General features: G+C 38.0%; 1 protein-coding gene across 2 annotated transcripts in view; it reads left to right on the top strand.

The window, feature by feature from the left end:
- luzp2 (leucine zipper protein 2) overlaps window positions 1-18,892 on the top strand; it is a 66,905-nt gene extending 48,013 nt beyond the window's left edge. The window contains exons 3-12 of one of the 2 annotated variants that reach the window (XM_026999580.2): window positions 787-857; window positions 3,285-3,366; window positions 5,243-5,305; window positions 6,645-6,707; window positions 7,405-7,467; window positions 10,801-10,875; window positions 11,206-11,373; window positions 15,128-15,232; window positions 17,274-17,348; window positions 17,809-18,892. In XM_026999580.2, the coding sequence (XP_026855381.2) occupies window positions 787-857; window positions 3,285-3,366; window positions 5,243-5,305; window positions 6,645-6,707; window positions 7,405-7,467; window positions 10,801-10,875; window positions 11,206-11,373; window positions 15,128-15,232; window positions 17,274-17,348; window positions 17,809-17,910 (867 nt within the window). In that variant the 3' untranslated portion in view covers window positions 17,911-18,892. Of the gene's footprint in view, window positions 1-786; window positions 858-3,284; window positions 3,367-5,242; window positions 5,306-6,644; window positions 6,708-7,404; window positions 7,468-10,800; window positions 10,876-11,205; window positions 11,374-15,127; window positions 15,233-16,379; window positions 16,973-17,273; window positions 17,349-17,808 lie in introns of those variants that run through there. The other variant, XM_026999581.2, reaches the window with a different exon arrangement.
- The last annotated feature ends 1,524 nt before the right edge of the window (window positions 18,893-20,416 follow it).

Here is a 20,416-nt window from a genome sequence, read left to right as displayed (position 1 = left end):
GGTAGAGTTCTGACAAAGTGCTGCAGCTCTTTCTCCACACAGCATGGTCAGCTCACTGAGGCTGAGGCTGATAGATAGGGCTAGCGATGGCAAGAGGTCAACATGGTGTTTGTCTGCTAAATGAGTCCCCCTTTTTCTCCTGTTTCTCCTGTGTGTTTTGAAGGGAATTTTGCAAGGTTCAAACTTTAATAATTTGTGCAATTTTTAAATTGTCTAAGCAGTGTCTAAGCAGTGAAATTTATTATGGGCAGTTGGAATTTATATGTACTTTATTTTATAGCAGTAGATATTTCAGCTCAGAAAAGTAAATGCCTCTTAAAATTATGTCTTATTTTATGTTTTGCACGGAACTAATTAGGAGAGTAATTTAATTAGGACATAGGTGATGATATTAAGAATATTACCAGCAATCTGACAAATTTGCTCAAGGATTCAAGGATGCTTAAGAATTTTTTGCACATTGTGAGCCTTTTTTTCCATCATTCACTTTCAGTAAATCTCAATATTGAATTTATCACTGGTTTCAGCATTTGACTGAAAGGCAATGGATCACTTCCTTTTTTGGTAGATGACGAGTGAGTGACTTATGTTTATGTCCTACCCCAGATGCAGCATTGTTCTACAGTTCAGTCGTAATGGTCAGCTTTTGAAATGAGAGTCAGTCTTTGAAATCAAATCTGAATGTGTCACCTGTGCCTGTCTACTGAGGCCACAGAATGAAAACCACACCAGCAAATTTCCAGAACTCTGAGGCATTACTTAAATCCCCTTTCTTCTCCTTTCCAGTCACTGAAGAATGATGACTCTGTGCCCAAAAAGGACGTGCAGAGGATTCTGGAACTCAGCCACAAACAGAGGTATACTGAATTTCATCACTTTGCTCATAGCTCGCCTCATCAGGGTTACCCTTACACTGCATGTCAGGGATAAGTAAATGTTTAAGGCATAAAGAAGCGCGAGATTTGTGCACCTGTATGATAATCACCCGACGATTTATGTTATTCAGATTGCCACCACTATTTTCTTAAACCATTAGGATGTAATTGTGAAATCTTGCCTCAGCAGTAGTGTAAAAGTATTTTTTATTTATTTAAGTATTTTGTAGTTATTTAATTAAATTTTGGAGCATTAAAGCTTTGTAATCACAGACATGGAAAATGGCTGTCTGTGCACATATGGCAGGTTTGTCTGAATGGGTCGAGCCGTGGGAGAACTTGAGAACACATCCATTGTACCAAATAGCTTATTCTCACATATGCACAGCTGTAATTAGGAAGTGTTAGCTGCTGTTTGCATACAGCCAGGCTGAGGAGTGCAACGTTATTTTTCTGACTGACTGTGTGGGCTTGATGCACTTGCTCTGCTTTTAGACTGTAACTATGGCATCGTTTCTCAGTTTGAAAATCTAGTCTTCTTGTATTCATCACATCAAATTGTCCACTAGCTGTGCTAAAGAACTTGGCCGTGGAAGAGGTTCGCCTTCTAGCATCATGGCAACAGAGTAGATCCATTAGGGGTCAGCCATGTAAGCTGCTGCAAGATAGTCAGTGACAGAATTCAATTTCCCCCAGTGTCAGGTTTGTAATGGTTTCTATTTTTGCTCCCAATCAACAGAGAATAGACAGTAAAAAACAGGGTAGATGTGCAAGTGTCCCTGAGCCTCACCCTCTGTCTGAATTCAACTGGCAGTATAACTGCTTTAGGGGAGAATGAATAAATTATACATTTGATGAAATGTCAGAATTTGGGGAAATGGCAGCAGGTCACCACTGAAAATGTTTTTATGAGCCAACATAGTTTTATGAGCTAACATAGTTTAATTTTGATCTGCAGTTCAGTTTCAGAGCAGCAAATACCCCTAAAACTTTCAAGACAGAAATACCAAGCTTAGCTTCAAGCTTCAGAGGATTACAAATTGAATGACCTCTATTAAGTCTACACTCTAGTCTGCTTTTCTCTGCAACACTCCTCTCTTTTTAAAGTCAGACCTTCATTTTTCTATCAAATCCCAATCATTTCGATTGGCTCACTATATACTAACTTTGTGAAATAAATGTGACAAACATGTCACATAATAACAAACTAATTTATTAGCAGTCTGTTTTTGTTTTTGTGCTTTACCTACCCAAGAACATCATCCAAACATATGACAAGCATATGACATGTAATGGCTTCCACAGTTTTAATGATAAAAGAAGTAAACCTAGTCCAAATCTTTAGGCTGCTCTTATGACAGCTGACTTATTGGACCCAATGTGAAGGGTAGCAGCAAACCCATAATAATAATAATAATAATAATAATAATAATAATAATAATAATAATAATAATAATAATAATAATAATAATAATTTGGACCCATTTAGATCCAGAGTTAGCTGATCCTAACCCTAACCACCATACATATGCACTGGTGGAAAAACCTTTGAATTGTTTTTTCAATCAGAATGGATGAGTGTAATTTGGACTGAATTGATGTTCACTGTGCCAAGTCTACAGATTTGCTCATTTTTCCTTCTCAAGAACTATCCATTTTGTCATAAAAGTTTCACCAAGCCCACACAGGCGCAGGGAATTTATTGTCGGATTTTTCACGGTCAGGCTAGACTGTGCCACATTACAATTTTGGGTCAGTTCACATTTCAAGCCCTCTTGAGGCCAGTTACTCTAAGGTCAATAACACGATCAAACACTAGAACATGATTAAAAAACAGTAATAGCATTAAACAGAAGCAGGTGCACAACTAATGCAAGCTGCATACTAATGCTGGTACCACTGGTAGATAACTGTTAGATTTGTTGTTATACCTGTGCAAAACAAAAGTAACCATAAATGTTCTGTCATATGTTTTATATATATATATATATATATATATATATATATATATATATATATATAGAGAGAGAGAGAGAGAGAGAGAGAGAGAGAGAGAGAGAGAGAGAGAGAGAGGATGATTATTAACTGACTAAGTTCTATATACAAATTAAACTGTTACTTGAATGCGAGTGGTTGCCAAAAAAAGAAAGAAAAAAGTCCCCAGCAAATAAATGTGCATATCTCCAACATGATCATACGTATTACTAAGTTTACCATCAGTAAACTATGACATTATCAATCAGTCTTTTTCAGTGTAATGAAAATAACCTCTATTAGTGTGTTCTTTATTTGATGGAGCAATGACCTTACACTGGCACAAATTACACTGTTCTCTTGCTCTCTTATACTCTCTATCTCTTTTTCTGACTCTCTCTCTTTCTCTCTCTCTCTCTCCCTTTTCAATTCCAGGGAAGAGATGAAGTCACTCCAGTCAGCCCTTCAAAAGAAACTTGACGAAGCTGCTGAAAGAGCTGAGAAGCAGCAAGCCACAGTAAACCTCCCCAGCACGCCCCTGAACACCAGTCAAACCTGATAAGCGCCTTCTGCTGTAGCTATTCATTTCCCAACTGATGATGACAAAACATGCATTATCAATATTAACATCACTACAAGACAGAATGAGAGTAGATTCATTACTTTTATAAAGGCATAGTTAGACTGATATGACTTCTTAGTGAACCAATTTTTTCATGAGCCTTTGTGTCATTACTGCACTGTGCTTCTTCCACATCCCCCCTTCCAAAACTAATTATTGGGAATCAGTGTTGGAGCTCTTATTACACCCAGACATGCCATAGAGCAGTGAGTACAGAGGCTCATCTATTTCTGGGTACCCTCTTTTAGGTGTAGAGTATGTTAATTATCAGGAGGTGCCTTGCTGGCTCTTGAGAAGCTTGCACTCTTATCTGCATGCTGGAACTTTTCTCTCCCCTACACCCCCACCCCCAGCCCCCATGCGCGTGCGCGTGTGCACACGGCTGCAGGGAAGAGAGGCTGCCGTGCCCGTGCACTGAATGAGAATGACTCACTAGGGCAAATTACCATTCACCAAGCTGGGCTATTCTTTGCTAGCTATGAACATTTCGACACCGATTGACACTAATTACAGAGAGCATGCCAACCTTGTGACCATAGTCCTCTTTATAAGTTGGTTTTGCTCTTGAGTGCCCATTCAGAGTATGGCAACATTAACATTTTAAAATGGTGTTAAAACAATTTGAAGAATTTCTTTTTTTTCTTTTTTTTTTGGGGGGGGGGGGGGGGGGTCTTCTGCACATTTTGTATGAGCTACTTCTTAATGGCAGACCCAGCAGAATCACAAGCTTAGCGTGACACTAAGATACAAGGTTGAAATTGGGTTATTTGTTTATTTATTCCTTAATTTTGGCCAAGATGAGCAATAGCTGTTATCACTGAGTGACAGCTAAATTAAAACACAGTTCCAAATCCAGCAGAAACATATGAAATAAACTTCTTCATAGAACTAGTATTAGATCCCAAAAGCTAATATTTAGCTTAGCTTTGTTAGGGATGCATAGTCACTTGTGATGAAGTCTGTGGGGCAGTAATAGCATAAATGCCTTGTGCAGACTTGAAGAGTCAAGGTGAAAATGGAAAAAGAACAAGAAGAGAATGGCACCATACAATACTAGCTAAGGATATAAATAAGAACATGTTTATGCATTGGCTTCAGTATGTCAGTTCATGAACACGCACAAAAGTGGGTAGAAGTGGAAGTAAGACTAGAGAAATGCATACAGTGTAGTGTTCATGATGGCTGTTTAGACACGTTCCCTGCCTAAGATTCCTGCTGGTGCCGGCGGAAGAAACCTGCTGGGGAAGTCAGATGTGTGCTGGCTGAATGTGCAACGAGGAGTGATGGTGTTTGATTGGCGTTGCAGTTCACCCCAGGGCGGTAAACCCTTCTGACTCCCCTCAGGCTGTAGGATGCACACTGTAGATTATTTGGGGTTTCCAGGCAGGGTGTCGTGATTCCAACATAAATTCTCACGCTCATAATGTAGTATGCCTTGTTAAAGTGATCCAATCTAATTTTAATCATGTTATTTGTGTGAATGCCAGGTGGTTACAAAAGTGACCATCACTGATAGCCTCATAGCCTCCATATGTTTACTATTTCCTCTTATTTCCCATTGTTAACCATATGATTTACTTCCAGAAAGTGTAAGACCACAGATTCAGAGACCTCTGCTTTTGCATTTACTCACGGGTATACATGACATACAGTTACACTGGCAAAAAGAAATCCATATTCATGAAAAGCAAACACAGCTAATTTAGAAAACAATGCTTCATGATGACATCATCTGGACAAATCTGCTCAATAATTTTCTATTCTTATCCAGATCATGTTTCTGAAGATGGAGATGGAAAAAAAGACTAAAATCATCAAAGACCTACAGCAGGAGGTACATCAGAAATTATAATAAATGACTGGTGATCTAATCATGCATAGTATGAGCCAGAGCAAAGATAAAAATAGTGACAATGACATCAAAACTATACAATCACAGGATTAATTTATCACCCCAAGGCAGAATTAGGGTCTAGAGCATTTTATATATTTTCAGATACATAATATGTAAAGGATTTAGAAATACAAAATGAAAACACAGATGTACCTTTTAGTGTTTGGCATTTGGCATTCTTTAAGGATAATTTGGGGTTATAAGATTTATTTCCCACTGCCAGCAGTCTTTCATTATGTGCAGTTTGTCTTCCAGGACAATAAAGAAAAATAACTTCAAAAAATTGAGGGCATTAGGCCAATATTAGAAAGATTTAATCCTATCAATCAAGTTTGCATTATCTATGTGTATGAAACATCACCCATCCGGTGTGCAAATTGTGAAGTTGCATCAATTTTTGTGAATAATAGACATAGTGCAAGCCCTTATTTGGTTGGGTGGATCCCAGTGTCATGGTTGCCTGTAGCAAGGCGTCCACATGTCAGTTTTAATGACAGCTGCCATTGGTCGAGCTGGACCTGACCATGGCCCACATCCAGCGAGGGGTGGGGATGCGAGTGCCTGGTCTTGAGTCCAAGCCAATTTCACCTCATTGAGCCACATTGCAGTACTATTCTGCTTCATTAACTCTAATACCTTGTCTGCCTCTGTATCTCTCTGTATTTCTCTCTCTTGCTCTCTCTCTCCTTTTCTCAACTCCCTCATCTTTTCCTGTTTATTTCACCTGCTGTCTCTAACACACAGGCCATCCAGTCCATAAAGCACAACCTCAAATACTAGGACAGCTTAATCTTAAAAGGCCTTCCTGATTAAGCAAAGATTAAATAAAACAAACAAACAAAAAATTATTCCTATTTCATTTCCATTCTTACTTCAATAAACTAAAGCTTTGTGGGCCAAACATGGACTTAGGAAGAAAATTTGTAGCCATTATCAGGGGGTTTGCTGTTAAACTTTATATCATAAATGCCAAGTGTGTGTGTGTGTGTGTGTGTGTGTGTGTGTGTGTGTGTGTGTGTGTGTGTGTGTGTGTGTGTGTGTGTGTGTATATATATATATATATATATATATATATATATATATATATGAACACACACACACACACACACACACACACACAGTAAAAGGAAAACAACCCCCCTCCCATCAATGTTTTCTTATTTAACTACAGATGCTATTATGTTCTAGAAGCTGCTGAAACATTGTTCACATACAGGTTTAATTTAAAAGAGTGTGTTCTTTATTTGATGGAGCAATGATCAGTTTCTTTTCTTTGCAGAACAAAAGTTTGAAGAACAAACTTCTATCTGGGAACAAACTCTGTGACATACATGCCGAAGAGGTATGTTATTCAGTATATTGTTCAGTAATAACACACACACACACATACAAACAAATATTCACACAGGTACAGATACAGAGAGAGAGAGAGTGAGAGAGAGAGACATGTAACATTGCTTTTCAGTTGGACAATAATGGCTGTGCAAAACTGGAGCTTCTACAGGTTCAGAGGTTATTTGTTCCTAGCTGTTCTTATTAACCCCTAGGAGCCTTAAGATAGCATTTGAAAAACTACAGCACCCTGGTAGCTGAGTTCTTTTTGTTGTTATTGGAAAAATACCTTAACATAACCTCAATTTCTAACCACAAGCTCAATGGTAGCCCTTACATGCTGCACCAAACATAACGGCCATTGAACTGATGGCAGGGTGCCGGTTCTTTCAGAAACAGCTGCCACCCATGGTCAGGTATTGCTGTACTGGAATGAATGTTTATTTTGTTTCTACTGGTGTGAGTATGTCTACTGGTGAGTTTGCACATGAGTTTGTTTGCCTTATTGAGTGTGTCCTACAGCTCACTGAAGGGGGAATTTTTTGATTCCCTTGCTCTTCAAAGGTCTCTCTTTTGAGTTGGAGCTTTGCAAAGCACGTTCTCACAAAGGACCTTGTCGCTACAGATGCCAAAACCCTGACGATCTAAAAACCAATTTTGCTGTCTGAATAAGCTAACTCATATTTTCTCTTATCTCTGTTTTGCAGTCCAAAAAAATCCAAGCACAGCTGAAAGAGCTGAGGTATGGCAAAAAGGATTTAATTTTCAAGGTAAGTGCCAAATAAAGATAATGCGTCATAATCGTCCCTGAGCAGGACTGGACGTGCTCTTCAGACCACCTTCAAAAGGTGATTTCACTTGGGCTTTGGGCTTAATGTGAGTGGCAGAGCACAAGGCTGCTTTTTTGAGAAGGGGCCATCTTAATGAGGGTGTCTGCACATTGTGTTGTTTACCACATACAAGGCTGCTGATAGATTTTGTTTCGTGTGGTTTGAAATGGCCTTCCCTTGGGATGCGCTTTCTCTCCTGTTAAGGAAACTAAAGAGGAAAGCCCTGGAGACTATTTGTTGAAGTCAAGAAGGCTGTTATTGTACTTCTACAGGACATTCTCTCAAACACTTATTTTCAGTGGACTCAGAATAGTTTTTATTCAGAGCCTTCATGCTAAGGTGTCTTTGAACACAATCTGCTTAGACTATTGTAGCAAATAATGTGCTGTAATGTTGACATCTTATTTACCAGTATACAACAACAATAACAATAACAGCAATGATAATGACAATAGAAAATGACAGAAACATCAACAACTATAAAAGATGAAAATAGGATGCATAATCTCATGCTATAAATATGTACTAAATGAAGGGTTTGGCCTTTTGACGGGAGGTTGTGACTAAAGAGTGATTTAAAGACCACTGACATTTTCTGCCACATAGCTTGACCTTTCCTCTCTTGGTTGCGGTGCTAGGAAGAAAAATGTCAGTAGATATTGCCTTCTTCTTGCATTTTGGCATCATCTAATAAACATAATATTCCCAGGAAAAAAATCATCACTTTTATGTCCTCATTGTCTATATATATATGTATTTTCAAAAAGAGATAATTTTGAACAACTGAAATTTGCATAATTCAAAAAACAAAATCTTTTCTCTAGACATGCTGTATAATTAAATCTTTTAAAGGCTTGGTGTAAAGATATACCATTCCACATTATCCGATGCACTTATGCAATTGAAGCATTCTTTTTTTAAGTTAGGAATAATACTCTTCTGAAAAGCAATATGCAAATTCAGCTGCCTATGCTGTAATGTATTTTTATCTGCGGGGGCTGCAGATCTGTTCCTGCCTCTCTATTTGAATCTGATGTAGGAAGATTACCCCTCTTCCTTTTATATTCATGATTAAAGAAGTTGTTTGGAGAGCTTTTAGGAAGACTCATGACACTTTGCAGAAGACATTGTTTGAGAATGTCCTGAGAGGGAGCAGAAGACTCATCTGCGACTGAAAATAGCAGACTGCTCCCTCAGGGGTTTAAGAGTGACGTGGGTGCTAAAAGCTGCACACTTGTCAAACCTGCTCTCACTTCTCCAACTTTAAAGTTATTGTTGAAGTTTTTTTTACTGAATGAAAGCAAAGCACCATCACTGATAAGCACTTCTCCAAATGTCTTAATAGGTGCATTAAATATTCATTAAAATAACCTAGATGAATTTCCAAATCTTCCTAAAAATATTAACATAATCTGCTGGTAAGTAGTCACACTGATGTCACAACATTTTTAATTGATTTATTGCACAAATACATATTCCAAGTGTAAAGAGTGGTTTCATAGGAAACAGCTCAGCAGATAGAGTGCAGATTTCTCTCTGTGAATATCAGGCGAGCAAGGGTTCAGTCACAGGAAGGTGCTAACTGCAACAAGATGAAGCAGCACATAATTACTGTATTAATCCTGTTTGCTCACAGTAAATCTCATATAACAATAGACTTCCTTAGTGACAACAAGATAATTCCAAAAATGCTGTTGTTTTTACTGCAAATTATAAAATGTAAATATAAACTTAGGGGAAGAAGATTAAGGTCAACTGAAGTTGCTAATTTCCTTCTGCAAGATAATTAATTGCTCGGTAATTTGCACACCCTGGCATTTTTGTTCAACTTTTCCCCCCACTCCATCCATGACCACTGAGGACAGTTCTCCAAAAACGTGATTATTCAATCGATCACATTTGTTCAGTAGGTGCAGGAAGAAATGTATATATCAAAGGCAGATGCTAGTTTCATAACATTTGTTGAAGGTCAAGTGGTTCATGATGTACTGTGTAACAATTGCTCTTTAAAAAGCAATGAGTTTGCACTGCTAATGAGAAATTAGTGCTGTTTCATATTATGCTGTAGTTGTGGTAATATTGTATTTATTGAAATTAAATCAGGCTAATTAAGTTCATTGTAGTTCTACATATCAGTTAGAAGTCATAGCTTGTGTGAGGGAAATGTATGTATTTTTATTTATTTAAATTTTGAGCAGCAAAATTTTATTTTTAAAGCAACACCACTTAGGATATCAATTGAAATATGACCAATGCGCATTCATTTTATTTTTATAAACAAAAGTCATTCCTAAATAAATAGTGGCATTTGTATGCTTTAGAAAAAAAAAATGGCATGAGAGGCTACTGAGAATGACACTAAGAATATTCTGATGTTTGTATTCCCTTGATTTGATATGACTTCTATATTGGTTTTTCTGCAGCCAGCCTCTAAGGCATGAGCAGGTTTTGAAGACTTCCACTTTGCTGGAAAGTCTCCTGGCTGCCTCTTGCCAGGCATTAGTCTTCGAAGTTTTGTGCTTTCAGTCACTCAAACTGCTAAGCCAGAGTGTTTGTCACATTCACACCCCTGAAAATGAAACAGCAGCTCTTTATAGGGAGATCCGTGAGTAGGCTTTAGAAGAGCACTGACTGTATGGATTAGAGTTGTGAAATCTAGTTAAACTGAGTGTTATAATTAGCAGTATATCCATATATAACATTCAAGCAAGTTTTTGTAACAAATCTCCCTTCTTTGCTCACACAGTGTCAACACGGGACAGATTTGATATTATTCTTAATGGGTGTGTGAGACAACTTCAATTGCTGTCTTCCTCTGTGCTCACCATGACAGTAAATTGACTGATATGATCAAAAACTGAGAATATTTCTACTTTTATGAAGAAGATTATCTCAATTAAATGCATTTTAATTGAGGTCTGTCATTTAAAAATGCCCCATTGCTCAAGATTTATGTGCAGTATTTTTATGTATGTATGTATGTATGTATGTATGTATTTATTTATTTGTTTGTTTGTTTGTAATACAGATTTATATTTAGAACTGGTCATTTCAATCTATTTCAGACATGACCTCAAACACATGAGATTTCAGAGAGGAAAGTCTGTTGTGTTTGTTGAGTGTACATTTCCAGCAAACCTTTTTGAATTTATTTATTTGAAATGTCCCCACTAATGGCGGTCTGCGTTCGGCAAGATAAGTCAACTTAAGAAACATGCCAATCAGTACAAATGTGGGGAAAACCCTCAGTAAAATGGTCTGTCTTCTGGCAAGGGTCAGCAGCTCATGGACCTGGAGAACAAGCTGAGAGTTGCCAAAGAGGAGCTGGAGAAAGCAGCACTGGATAAGGTGAGAAAGGAAACTGATAAGATCTCACTCTTTGACAATAGTAGTCCATCTTCCAGGGTCAGCCTGTCCTCAGACATCCACCCACAGGCCTCTTTCAACTGACAACAATATTAAACATAGAGGATGAAAATCTATTATATTTTAAAACTTGGGAATTTTGTTGTTTGGAGATGAGCCCTGAAAAGTGAATGTAGAGCTCTGAAAACTGACTGCGCACAGCAATAGCCCAAGAATTGAGATTTTAGAGCCTGCTCATTTTGAGAAAAGGCTTGTTAGTTCCATTACTTCCCAGTGTTTCTCACCTCTTCTTGCTATCTGAATTTGATTTAGGAGTCACAGCTGAAGGCCCTGAAGGACACCGTCCATATCTGCTTCTCATCTGTCCTACACAGCCAGACACCCAGTCTACATAGACTCCCAGCCACATCCACTCATCTGATGAGATTCTCCCCCTTGGTCAACAACTCACGAGTCACCTTCCAGCAACCGCACATAAAGGTAGAATAATCCCTATATTCTGACTGACACACATCCTTAATGAAAACCAAACAACATCAGCATCTTCTGATGATGCAAATTGTCAAGAATAAAAAGTACTGCAACTAACATGGTCTAAAAATGACATATCTCCATGCAATTATTAAGATCAAGACAGTGACAGTGATAGTGCTATATGGATTTGTTTGCCACATGCAGTCTGAGAAGGCCTGATTGACAAATTTTCCCTGTGCAGGCTGATGCCTCTGTCTTACAGAGAGGATTTGTATGACCCTAAAGACAGTATAGTTCCTTTCATCTGTTTCCCAACAGCATTGACTGGAATGGGACAGGGGTAGTTCAGCACTTAAGATATTGGACTGATAATCAGAAGGTTGCTAGTTCAAGGCCTTTCATTCCTAAGTTACCACTGTTGCCCTCTGAGCAAGGCCCTTAACTCTGAATTGCTCAAGATTTATTTGGTCACAATTGTAAGTTGCTTTGGATAAAAGTGTCTGCAAAATGCATACATTGTAATTCAGGGGACCTTTCAGAACAATATCAGAAAACATATTAGAAGAAACTAGAAATAATAATTTAAAAAAATATTTATGAAAGGGCAATTCATCCCTAATGGATTGTGAAACATACTTGAGATGATTTTCACAAATCCAGTTCTTTTGCCTATCAGTCAACTTTGAGTTGTACTTTACAGTTCATGAACAAACATTTGTGTAAAGATATGAGAAAATAGGTTGTTAATTACAACTCAACAAAGCATATGTGAACCTTGAATAATCTTTATTAATGATGGTAGCACTCAAATTACTTCTAAGCCTTATCATGCTGATAAATTCAGTCGTAAAAGGCACTCAGTAAGCAACTGATAAATGTATTTATATTCATGCAGACTGTAAAAATATTGTTCATTGCATGTTAAATGTCAAGGTGGCCGCATCACACAGGTTTAATGCAACACACACTCAAGGTTGGAACGTACATGCAGTTCTTTGCTTACCACTTTTCTTTAGGTTAAAATTAATATTAGTATTTGGTAATGCTACAGAGCCCTACATTGTCCTGGCAATGGTCAGAATGCAATGAGTCTTAAACACTCACAACCAGCAATCATAAACCTTGGTCTTAACCTGCAGTATTAGTGATGAATTCATTAGTTTGAGGTGTTATGGAACAGAGAGTTTAGAGTTGAGGTTGTTTCATATTTAACAAACCTTGAGAGGAACAATATCTTTTATAGGCTGTTACTATACCATGTAACTATTATCAATATTTTTGGCATCTGTACATCAGGATTGTGAAACACAGGCATAGCAGTATTATGTTTTTATTTCTGTAGTCCATAAACATTTTAAATGTTATTTCTCCTTCTCACAGTTTAAACATTACACTTTCTTAAATCCTATTTATTTGGACTGTATTAAATACATTAACATACATAGCAAATCAAAGTAATCATGCTTCAAAATACCCTGAAGATATTGGTTCCAAACATGCACTAATTAGCTTGTTTCTTGAACCAAGGAAGTGAGCTAATTAGTTAAATCAGGTGTTTGGAACAAATACCTGAGACATGGATAACCCACTAAGCTGCCAGGGAACATCTTGTTAGCATTGTTTGTGCATCCTCCCAAGAGATACAGTGTATTTTAAGACCGAACAAAGCTTGTTTGTGATAAGTCTATATGCAGTTAATTTTTTCAGTCATTTGATGATAAAGGCCCATGTCTTATAAGTCATATCAGGTATGACTCCATTCTCTTTAAACCCATCCTGATAGGAGGATTGAGTATTGAACTACAGATACCAGGTTTCTTTGACACACTTCAAAACATGCATTGAGAAGAATATCTCACCTCTTGTAACAGGGAAGTGATAAGGGCATCACATTGCATTTTATTCAACATGTAGGTCTAAGTGGATTACTGTGCCAGCGTTACTCTCTTGGCTGCCAGTTCAGTCGGTTCAGCCAGTTTGGGCAGGATTTGGGGTGTGTTACCTCATGATTTACCTCCTCTGTCTTTTGGAATGTGTGTCCAGCATTACCAGAGGGCCATCTCTGTGCTTAACATTTAAGAGCCTGAATTTATATGAACATAGTGGGAGGCCAAGATTAGTACGTAAATTGAGACACCATGTTTGGAGAGGAGTGGTGCACAGCTGATGATGATGGATTGCACTGCAATTTATATATATATATATATATATATAATGATATGGAGTTGTGGTTCCCATGATGCCTGCACCATGAGTTTTTGTTTTTGCTCATGTCTCTGTCATGTAATCTCTAACCTTGATGTTCCTCACCTGTCTTGTTTTCCCTTTGTAGTTTATGTAGTTACTCCCTTTTTCCTTCATTAATGTTGATGACATGTTCATGTTTGTTTTATCCAAGATGGTCAAGTCAAACCCTCCTCATCTAGTCCTTTCCAATTCTCTGTTTCCTATTCTGCTCTTTATTTATTTATTTATTTATTTATTTATTTATTTATTTATTTATTTTATTCTCCCTGCCTGCAAAATATTTCTATTTTTCTTCTATGGTGATTACACTGAATATTGTAATAAGTCCCTCTTTAATAAGTCTCATGCAAACTACTTTGGGGTTTGGGTGTTTGAAACTGCAGGAATATTCAATTCAATGCAGAGTTTATTTGTACATAATTGTATACAGCATGTTTTGCCACAAAGCAACTACAGAAATCATATATACAAAGAGTCTGGGTCCAGGCACCTAATGAGCAAGCCAAGGTAACACTGCTAAGGACAAACTCCCTGAGAGCAAGAAGAAGAAACCTTAAGAAGAACCAAGGCTCAGTTAGGGAACCTATATTTCTCTGGTCAGCCCAGGCACATGAATAATGAATAATAGCAATAAATCTGCTTTTCTACCACAATAAAGGCAATCAGAGGGATTTCATGGAGTGAGGCAGAGCTGGAGTGAAGAGTTATCATTAAGTTGGGTGAAAGTGGGGGAAAACCTGTCCCATCAGGCATTACAGCTGCAGTGTTTGCCTATAGCACAAAATTTGTTCTATGTCTTATGCAAGGCAGTTCCAACTGTTCAGTGATTGCCAAATGCCTAAAAGGATGTGCAGACAATGTCACTTGAAACTGTTGCAAGTATTCATACTTCGTATACATTTAAAGTTGATCCAATGCATTTTTGCAGATAAAAGCATTCTTAAATCCTAGGCAGGCCTATATATGTGTATAAGAATAGATTTGTACATCATATAATTTGTTAATCAATATCACAGCATTGGTCTCTGCAATACTGATATCACAGAAGGCCACAATATACAAATGAGCCACTAACACATCACAGCATTTCTAGTGTGCTGTGAAAATCCTGACTGATTTCAAACATTGCAGATGAAGTTACTCTGGGTTTTTGCTCTTGGATCCAAAAAGCACTGATAAAATAATGTAGACCAGTCTTAAATTACATTAAGGAGTCATGGCTATATTTTTAATGTACTACATAGCATATTACAATTGCAATTTGAGCATTTCTTTTCATATAATGTAGTGGTTCATACTAGTGGTTCAAACTGTAGGCCACTGGTTGCCATGCTCAGTTTGTCAACAATCCTTTTTAATTTTCAAAAACCTGTACGCATGCATGCTCACACACACACAGAATAAATAGTAGTGCAGTGTTGGGAATTTCTTTCACAGCTTTCTCTTCCTCTCTCTTTCTCGCCATAAAGTTGCGTTGCATTACATCGTATTTCTTTCTGATCTTTCCTTTAAGGATATTCCAAAAGTTCCCAGAATCACAACAACAACTAAATTGCCTGTAAATGTGGAGGTAATGAGAAGAGATGGTTCAGGAGTCAAGGACTGCCAGATGGTAAAGGTAAATCTTTAGTGCTATTACACTCTAATGGCCCTTTACTGACCCTCTGGCCCAAATGAAGCAGCTAATATGTTCATTGAGTCTCAGTGCATCTCTTAGCATCACAAACCATTAGCAGCACTCGTCTAAATGTCAGTTCATTCCAAAGTCTACTTTGAGCTCCATGAAGCACTCACTCAGCATTTTTTTTTTTAAATCAATACCACATTGATCTGCCTGTACAGTTGCAGGGTGAAATGCATTCAAATAGTGGGTATTAGTGTTGAAAGGTTGAGAGGTGAACTACTTTAAATTTCCCTTGTACTTATTCTTAAAAAAACATGTTCCTAATGACATGTTTCTTCTTTTATATGATCCTGAATTGTCATCAAGTTGACAAATATCATGCATATTTGTCTGACACTGTGGTGTGTGATTCCCTTGTTGGGAGAGTTTGAAACAGAACTGGGAAGATGTTGGGAACCTGTAACAATGTGTCAATGTACAGATAGTAAAAGAAGAGCTGAGAGGGGGACTGGAACCCATAGAAGATTGATCTCACTGACGACTGATGTAGTTATCTACCATTGTGACAGTGTGTATCCTTGTATGTATATGTGTGTGTGTGTGTGTGTGTGTGTGTGTGTGTGTGTGTGTGTGTGTGTGTGTGTGTGAGTGTAGATGTTTGTGCTTTAAGTGTGTGTGGTGTGTATGTGAACATGTGGGTGTGTGTAAAAGAAAGAGAAAGAGAGAGTAGGGGGTGAATGAGTGAGAACCAGTGAAAGTAACCAGGAAGACTCACATTTATGGTAGACAGACAAAGAATCAAGGCAAGAGACCCAGAGAACGGAGCCAATACTTGTTATAATCCAGAAAAGACTCAGAATGTGGATGCTTCAGGATGTGGATGTATCCCTGTGTGAATGGCCTGTTGTGAAGATTGCCTCTTAATGAAATCACATCCTGGGGAGCACTCCTGCCTGATGTTATTGATGAGTTCCTTGTGGCAGGATTACAGGGTGGAGTCCTGTGATGGCAGAAAAAGGAGAGGAGAGCAGAGAGTAATTTTTATAATTTTTGCATCATCATTGACTTATTATTTTTAAACACTGCTGAATTTTGCTAGTTTGGAACGGAGACAGTGAATTTTGCATCCTATTTTCCATAGAACACAGTGAACTAGACACAGTCAGTGAAGCAGGAGGAATGAGAAGAGCAAAGGTACACAGAGTCCTTGATTTTCTTTTCCTCCTGACTGTTTTACTGCCCAAGATATACCATGCTTTCCTTTCAGCAGCCACAAATTCTCAGTTTATTCACTTGCTTCACTTTCTTCTGAGTTTGTGTGTGTGTGTGTGTGTGTGTGTGTGTGTGTTTGTGTGTGTTTGTGGGTGTGTTTGTATGTGGGTGGATGTAGGTTGGTATATGTGTGTATGTGTGCACACACATGCAAAAAAATGGCACACAGAGGAAGAAGATCTATCATTACAAACTTACGCAAAATATCATAATCTTTAAAACATATTTTGATGAGAATTGCTCTATTCAAATTTCTTAGCATCATTTTAGAACATAGACATAAATGCATATGAAACAATTTGCTCTTTTTAAAAAGCACTGAGTGAGGCAGTCTGTTTGGATTAAATACATAGCCCAGGTAGTGCTCTTGGGGAGAAGGTAAACAGCAAACGCCTCTATTTAGTGTTACTGACTCATTGTGCAGTACAAGAGTTTATTGAAAAAGGAGGCTGCAAGGTTACACACACACACACACACACACACACACACACACACACACACACACACACACACATACAGAGAGAGATACATCACTACATACACATGCATATATACACGCACACAAAACAAACATAAAAACAAAGACATGTAAACATACCATTATATTTAGCACATACAGAATATGCAGAATCATTAAAATGTATAAATTTGGTAGGTTGCCAATAAAATGAAAATACAGTTTATCTACTGTATGTGCACTATTTGCACCTTCTTGTAATTTTTCTAAAATTCCTTTTAAAGGTAACATAATTTTGTTCTTCAGCTAGGTGCAGATTGTTTCCAGAATCAGACTGTGAGAACATCTACTGAGATAACAAAGATGACAGGTCATACCCAGGTGAGCAATGCCTTGTCCCTCCATATAGTACCCCACCAAGAATTCGACTGGACATAGAGAACCCTCTGAAAATGACACTCAATTTTTAACTATCAGTTATCTATATAAAAACATTCTTATACTATACTAAATCTGTATTAACACCAAATACCATTTTTGCAGTGCTGTGTTGTGTCAAATATGATATGAGGTTTCAATAACTATAGAGCTGGCTTTATCACACACCAATTGCACAGATCGATTTCTGGCCCCTGCAGTGACAAGCCCTTGCCAAACCATGAGACAGAAATGAAATCTAACATGAATAGACAACCGGGGAAATGCTGCTCCCCCTTTGCTTGCATAGTGTGGCATGTGTGTGCTCTTTAGAGCTGGCATTTGAAAGCACTCATATTTTGTGGCCTTTCTTCATTCCTCTATTGCATCACGTGTCGGCCCCTCATCACCCCCTATGTTGCAGCCAAGAGGCCCAGGGAGCAGCGGGCATGGTAGTGTGCAGACATCTGAGGACGGCAAGATGGTGGGAGCCCCCAAAAAGCCACAGTCTGACAGACACAACTGAGAGACTTGGCTGACTGGCTGCATGGTACAGATGAATCCTGAGCAGTTTAAGACCCTCTTTCTCTCAATAACAAAGCACATAAGCACATGCCCACACACATATACACGTACATACAAACACTGCACTTCAGGGGCACTTAGGCACCTAACACACAAACACCCCCCACCCCACATACACACACACAAACCTACACATACACACTATATGTAACACTGCTATTGTAGAAAAGGAACCCCCAACATACAGTTTTGAACTTTTTCAATGACTCCAACAGTATAGTACAGCGGCATGCACTATAGACTTTTAGGTTTTGATTTTAAAAGTTCCAATTGTACTGGTACTGGTCTTTTCTTTTATAATAACTGTTCCTTTCTCTGTTATCTGTTTCGGTTCAACTTCTCTTGAATTTGAGGACACAAGTTTCTTTGATTTGTGATGATTGTAGTTGGGAACACTTTGTGGGCTGGCACCCTAGACCAGGGTCATATTCACAAAGATTCTCAGCAGGAGTGTAGCTTTCAGCTCTGCTTCTCTATGTGCTAAACCAACCATTGGTAAAGGGTGCAGAAAGGCTCACTCTGCACTGTTGCTCCTGTTTCAAATTCCTTTGTGAAATCAGATCCAATATTTCTAGGCTAAAAAGTACAGATGTTAAGTAGGGACTATTCTTGCACAGCTAACATTTAAAATGTAAAGGTTGTCACATGGTGTAGCAAAGGTTAATTTACTCTCAGTATTCCATATTCTAAAGTATTAGTAACTTAAGTTGGCTGGCCAACTTTCACCGTTGAATACTTGGAATTAGGTGCCAGAATTAAAGAGAAAAGCCAGACTCACAATGAGTCGTCTTCCTGAGAATGATGTGCCATGCACTGAGTACTTAATCTACTGCTACATGTGTCAGTTTCTCTACCTTCCTGTGTCCTTTCAATAAACAGTGATTTTCGGTAATTGTGTGAAGAATAAATGGTTATTTGTGGAAAAAAAATCTTGTCAGTGTTTCTATACATCTGTGTGTTTCTGCTTTTTAGCCTACCTTTTCATTCGTTATTGCTTTGGGTGTCTATGGGGAATTCATTATGTAGATGTTTTGGAACAAGGGCAATTATCCAAGATCTCATCAGAGCAAGCAACTTCAGTGGTGAAGTGTCACAATGTGCATAGTTGGTTGTTTTAATGTTTTTGTCAACATTCAACTCCTGTTGTACCAAGTTCTAAGGTCTTCTTTAAAGAAGCAGTGAATTAGCTTTACTGCAGACACCATAATGAGAATGTGGGTAAGAATAATGAGTAGTAGCTGAAGGTTTCACATTTTCCTCCTTGTAGCTTACGGACCTGTCTATATACACACTGGTGTTCTTGGGTAAATGTAGAAATAATGCTAATAAAGAAATGTAGTACAGTCTTCCTTTGTCCACAGTGATGGCAGTCTGCCCAAAGAGGCCCTGCACTGCATAAATGCTCTGGCATGTGAGTGGCAAGCTGGTAATTGCAGGTCTTTTGTACCTAATATCTGCTCTACCTAACCAAAAAAGCAAAGCTAACATAATAGCACAGAGGGACACTGTGTGAGAAAACCTTTATAATAAATGTATTCAAGGAAACTATGCAGTGAAGTACCCATCAGTATCTTTTCTGATGCTCTCCTCTCAGACATCTGCTATAACCTAATAAATCTCTCAGATCACTGCTCATGGAGTAGTTTGGGAAGAGTCAATTTACCTGAAGCCTCTCTGCCTCCCATCATATCCAAAAATAAGTGCTAGACTTCTCTTGAAACTCAGCTTTCTCAAAATCTCATGAATAAAAATGAGGTATGATCCAAAACTTATTAATGTCAGACGCTCTAAAAAAAAAAAAATACAAAAAAAAATTCATTTATGCAGGAAGAGAGGCTGAAGTATAACAAACTTTATAAAGTCAAGTGGTTCTCCTTGCTTGCAAACACATAAAATAAGGAATTAATATTTAAGTAATTACTTAGATCTTTTGTACTGAGGGTGTACAATATTGGTTAACATTGTCAGTGGAGATTAAAAATGAAATGTACACATCACACTCTACACAAATAGGGCAGAAGCTAGTTAAAAAATTAGCAAAGGAACATTAATGACAGAGTTTGACCATGCTGTCCTGCTGTTCCGTTGTTTTTGCATCTATCACAGTTCCTTCATGAAATGGCTAAACATGGGCAGAGGGGACACATTAGAACTTAATCTCACAGTTATGTGCTCGGAAACATTTTTATCCTATTCATGCTATCCACCCCAACATGATGACAAAAGATGAAGCAGCATACTCATGGAAGGAACTGAACAATACATCTATTAAACTATGTGCATGTCAAAGTTTGTACATTGTTTGTAGTTGTTTGGAGTCCAAAACAATGTATGAGAGAGAAAAAATGACTAGAACAGATTTTTGCTTATATTTTCCCACCATAACTTTGAAGCAGAAAGGTGAGAGAAAATCTGTTTTACAGACTAGCTCTGGACATCATCAGAGA

The sequence above is a fragment of the Electrophorus electricus genome, chromosome 4 (genome assembly GCF_013358815.1).
Source record: "Electrophorus electricus isolate fEleEle1 chromosome 4, fEleEle1.pri, whole genome shotgun sequence".
NCBI lineage: Eukaryota > Metazoa > Chordata > Actinopteri > Gymnotiformes > Gymnotidae > Electrophorus > Electrophorus electricus.
Note: the sequence above shows the minus strand (reverse complement) of the source record. Positions and strands in the feature narration are given on the sequence as shown.